This window comes from Stylophora pistillata, chromosome 11, assembly GCF_964205215.1.
Source record: "Stylophora pistillata chromosome 11, jaStyPist1.2, whole genome shotgun sequence".
NCBI lineage: Eukaryota > Metazoa > Cnidaria > Anthozoa > Scleractinia > Pocilloporidae > Stylophora > Stylophora pistillata.
This window is the reverse complement of record NC_142529.1, coordinates 20,472,219-20,476,867: the sequence shown is the minus strand read 5'-3', so window position 1 is coordinate 20,476,867 and position 4,649 is coordinate 20,472,219. Positions and strand designations below refer to the sequence as shown.

The window sequence follows — 4,649 nt, the reverse complement described above, 5'->3', positions numbered from 1 at the left end:
TTGTTTTAATGTTGTTATTAGATGGAAGGGACATCAAACAACTGCGCTACAGAGGAAGTAACGTCCAACTCCTTAACAGAGAAATGTCTGAATTCATGATTACGAAACAAAGTGTAGAGATGGACACTAAAGAGCTTTTTATGGGTATGAGCGATTTGTATGTGTGTGAGTTCGATTGCAATATTTCTATGATAATACTTGCGTGAAAGAATTACTCTGGTTGGTTATCATATCAACTGGATTGCTCTTTGGTAATTGCGGGATCTGGAAGCGTGGTGCCCAATGCTATAATTCTGATGCTCATAACAGAATGCAGCATCCAAAGACTTCTGGAGTGAATCGTTTTCGTAGAGACAGTGGCGGATGAATCAGGGTTGAAATAACTCAATCATGCTTATATGTATGTATGTATGTATGTATGTATGTATGTATGTATGTATGTGTGTATGTATGTATGTAGATATACATGTTGAGTAGAAAAATACGACGATTACGTTTTTATCCCTACAAGCCTGTTTCGTGATTGCTCATTTATATATATACTTTGTATAATTTCAGAGCTGAGCAAAGAGTCTCCAGCAATCTGATTGGTCGAGCGGTTCCTTCTATGACGCTATATAAACCGCTCCACGCTGTTTATATAAAATGTTAAAATAAAATGTTACTATATGTTACTCAAATGTTATGATTTTAGAAATTTCTCTGTTGTTCAGCTCTGAAATTATACTAAAACAATTATTCGCCTCAGGTGCGGGGATCCGACGATATTCACCTCGCCTTCGGTGAATAATTGTTAAATATATATGTTGTGGGAGGAAAAAGACAAATAAACTACAAGTTCATCCCTATAAGCCTGTTTCGTGGTTGTTTACTTGAAGAGCCACTGACCCTAAATATTGAGAATCCGCTGGCAGTTGCATAATTTCGTAATTCATGTAGTTTTTCCTAAAGGACCCTTTTGGTAAACCTTTTTCAAAAATTATATCAAAAGTTATATCGCGCTTTTCTTTCTCCGAAAAATCGAAAAGTTCAAAATACGCCTCGATGGCCTTTGTTTTCCCCGTAAAGTATTGAAAAATTATGCAATTTCGGCGACTTCATGCGCCACAACACCATAAAATCCCGTTTTTAAATTTTGTGTTCTAGCAGCTGGTCGTTTTATCTCTTTGAAAACTTAATTTTTTGTTATATTATTGCGTTAAGTCTCAATAGTGATGCGTTTGAAATACAGTACTTCGCGTCTTTTTCGCAGAGTTTTAACGAAGGTCAAATACAATGGCCTATAAAAAGGTCTGCCATATCTACAGATCATGATATAGACCATTTAAAGCTGTATCCTTTTTTAATTCCTCCCATTCTCTATCTTGGCCCGCCATAGGCGGTGCGTCTAGGTTAAAAAGAGTTTATGAGTGAAAAGAGTGTAAAACAGACCACTAAACATTTGTCAGAGGTTATTTAGAGGCCTTTAAAAAGGTCTGGTATTATATATTTACGAATCGAAATATACATCATCTTTAAGCTTTTTCCTAATAATAATAATAATAATAATAATAATGATAATAATAACAATCTTTTATTAGGAAGCTCCATCACAATAGTGGTTTACATAGAGGTCCTAAATACTAGATGTGTATTATATAAAAATACAATTAAAATATAGAAATTTGAGCTAAAATCGAAATATAAAAATGATTACAACATACACACTGCAAAAATTAATTTAAAAAATACTTAATTATAAAAAGCAGAAAAAAGACACTTCTTAAAAATTGGCAAACTTACTGAGTTTCTTACAGTTTTCTCTAACTCATTAAAGTCTTTGAAACAGTGATACCGCGAACGATGTTCATTGTAGGTTAATTCGTCAAAGTTTATTTCTCAGCCTGCCTTAATTTCTGAAAAAGGTTCACCAGAAGGTTCCTTTAGGGAAAATAAAATGAATCACGAAATTTTGCAACTGTCGTCGGATTCTCGATATTTATAGCCTGTGGCTCTTAAGACGTAGAAAACCCCCCTTTTTCTCAGCTCAAAAGCAGTGTTTGTTTATCTTATAGGTTGTTTTGATGTGTTAACGATAAAGTTCACCGCTGCAAGACGGATTGGGTATTACGTCATACGTATCTATCTCCCTTGTGTTCTCTGCACGATTGTATCGTGGATGGCATTTTGGATGGACCCCGCCTACATCGGAGACCGAAGTGCGATTGGTATCACCTCTCTTCTCACTCAGATTTTCCTGGTCGGAAGCATTAGTGAGGCTATGCCGCGTGTCAGTTATGTGAATGCTGCTGACTTGTTCTTGATTGTTTCGTTTTCGTTTACGTTCTTAGCGCTGTTTGAAACTGCTGCCGTGTACAGGAAAGCAAAGTCCATGTGTAGGACAGAGAATGAAATTCCCTCTCAGGAAGAAAAGGCAAGATCATTATTTCTCACTTCAATGGAACAATAAACCTTTACTCATTGACAGCCAACTATAAATAATGACTTCTTCGCATCCCAGCCGAAAGCTTCAGTCATTTTCTTGAATCCACCTTTGTTTTGTTTACCATCTTGTGCAGTCCACGACCACCTAAGGTGTGATCTTCCGTATGATATTAACTCCTTCATACTCGAGGCTAAGTTAGCTGTTCGTTGGTCAAGTTCTCCTTCTTATTATTCTTCTTTTTTTTTTTTTTTTTTTTTTTTTTTCACCATAATTAAGAAAAGAACATGCGGTAGCCAAAAAGTTAATATCCTTGCTCTGGGTCGAGAGGTCCAGCTAGGAGAAAAATTGGGTGCCAATGAGCTGTCAGAGAAAGTTGATCCTTCCTCAATATACGATATTTTGCTCCCACAAAAACACATTTTCGTGGGAGTAAAACATAATACATGGGCCCATCTTAACTGCTCGATCAGCAAGCCATTTTTTTTATCTTGCCTGCAAAGTGCTTAGCAAGCTACATAATAAGACCGAACGCTAGTATCGAAAACTATTATCACTTATGTTAATTGTTCTTACCACCAGCTTTAAAACTTACCATTTAATTTTCCTTATCACCATTTTCTAAATATTAAATCCTTGCAGAAAAATGACATAACAACTGCCGAAAGCTTCGAGAGTAATCAAGACGAGAGTGCATCGTCCAATGGGGCGACAGCATTTCGAAATCATGAGAAATTTTCACCACATGACGATCGCCTTAAGGTGAAATTATGCACGAATTTCTTTGGAAAGATGAAAAGTTTGGATAACCAGTTAGACAGAATAGCAAGAGGACTTTTTCCTGTTGGGTATACTGTGTTCATCACTGCATACTTCCTGATATTTCTCATTGATCTTTGAATTCATTTTTATCAAATATGGATGGTAATATCTTTACTACCTTGATGCAATTCTTTAGAAAAGTTTAATGCCAGTTGCTATGGACTATCCAGTTTATGCTGTACTTATTTTTTGTTGATGGATCTAGTTTACCATAGTTTTTCTTTTAACATCTTTCGAGCATCTACTCTCTATCTGTAAAACAATGTCGTTTGGAATGTGATTCTAGAAATTACCATGCAATATACTCAGTCTCATAACTGCTGAGTATTTAAACCAATCATTGCATTCTGATGTCTACATTTAAAATGTATCTCGAAAAGAACAGTGTCTAAATTAAACTCTGCATTTTACTTCGACTATCGGCTATATCTTATGGTGGATTTTTTTGTTTATGAAAATCTAATTTAGCTAAGCATAACAATGTATTAATAAACTATTGTTTCTGTTGTTGCTTAACCTGTTAAGCACTGCCCCAGGAAAACCGGAGGAACTACAATCTCCAAGGAACTACTGTCGAAAGTCAGATTTAGCACTTGATTCTTGAAGCTAGACAAAGTGACATTTTGCACGTTTTTTGCACTATAAGATAAGGCTTCAGATACATTGTAATTAGAACCTCGTTGTCGTTTTCGTCGCGTCATGGACTGGAGTCTAATGTAGTTTCAGGGGGGCTCGAACCCCCCGCTTTTCATTAAACCATGGGAATTTGGACCGGCCATGTTGTGTTGTTGACTTTGTAGTTTCTCCTTAACCGAACTCACTCGCTTTTCTAACTGACAACTACCTTTACTAAACTGTCCAGACAAAGAAATGGGAGGGGTCTCTTCACGCTCGATTGGGTGAGTGTGTGTCTGTGGTGGGGGGGGGGGGGGAGGGCTACTTTAAAGCAACTGTCCCAAACGTTTTTCTTTGCGGGTTGTACCTTGGCGTAAAAAGACGAACCGTTTATCTGTTGCGAGCATTTATTCCTAGAGAAGTGCACGGGGGCAAAGACACAGAAGTTTAGTCAAACGTTTGTGATATTTCGATATCACAACCGAAGATTTGCAAATGAGATGTAATGTAGGGAAAACATCGTATTGCTGTGATCGATCATCATCCGAACGGTTACAAACGATCTAATTCAAACATTTTCAGTGGATAAATAGCATAATAGGATTTGATTCCTGGTTTTCAGTCTTGGAAAGATTACCAACATGAGTCCTCGGAGCTCACTTGGTTTAATTGCCCAACCCACCTGTCGAAACATCAATGCTTTTTGTTTCAGTTTTTCCTTTTTTGAATTCAGTTTGTTGACAAGGATCCACTCTGCTTACCTCGAAAATTACGAACAGTTTCAATGGAT

At 36.8% G+C, this 4,649-nt stretch overlaps 1 protein-coding gene across 6 annotated transcripts in view; it reads left to right on the top strand.

The window, feature by feature from the left end:
* The window catches only part of LOC111325669 (gamma-aminobutyric acid receptor subunit gamma-2), a 20,773-nt gene extending 16,753 nt beyond the window's left edge, over positions 1 to 4,020 (top strand). For 4 of the 6 annotated variants that reach the window (XM_088738581.1, XM_022929523.2, XM_022929525.2 and 1 more), the window contains exons 7-9: positions 22 to 144; positions 2,055 to 2,413; positions 3,065 to 4,020. In XM_088738581.1, the coding sequence (XP_088594707.1) occupies positions 22 to 144; positions 2,055 to 2,413; positions 3,065 to 3,322 (740 nt within the window). In that variant the 3' untranslated portion in view covers positions 3,323 to 4,020. The remainder of the gene's footprint in view (positions 1 to 21; positions 145 to 2,054; positions 2,414 to 3,064) is intronic. The other 2 variants (XM_088738580.1, XM_022929526.2) reach the window with 2 other exon arrangements.
* The last annotated feature ends 629 nt before the right edge of the window (positions 4,021 to 4,649 follow it).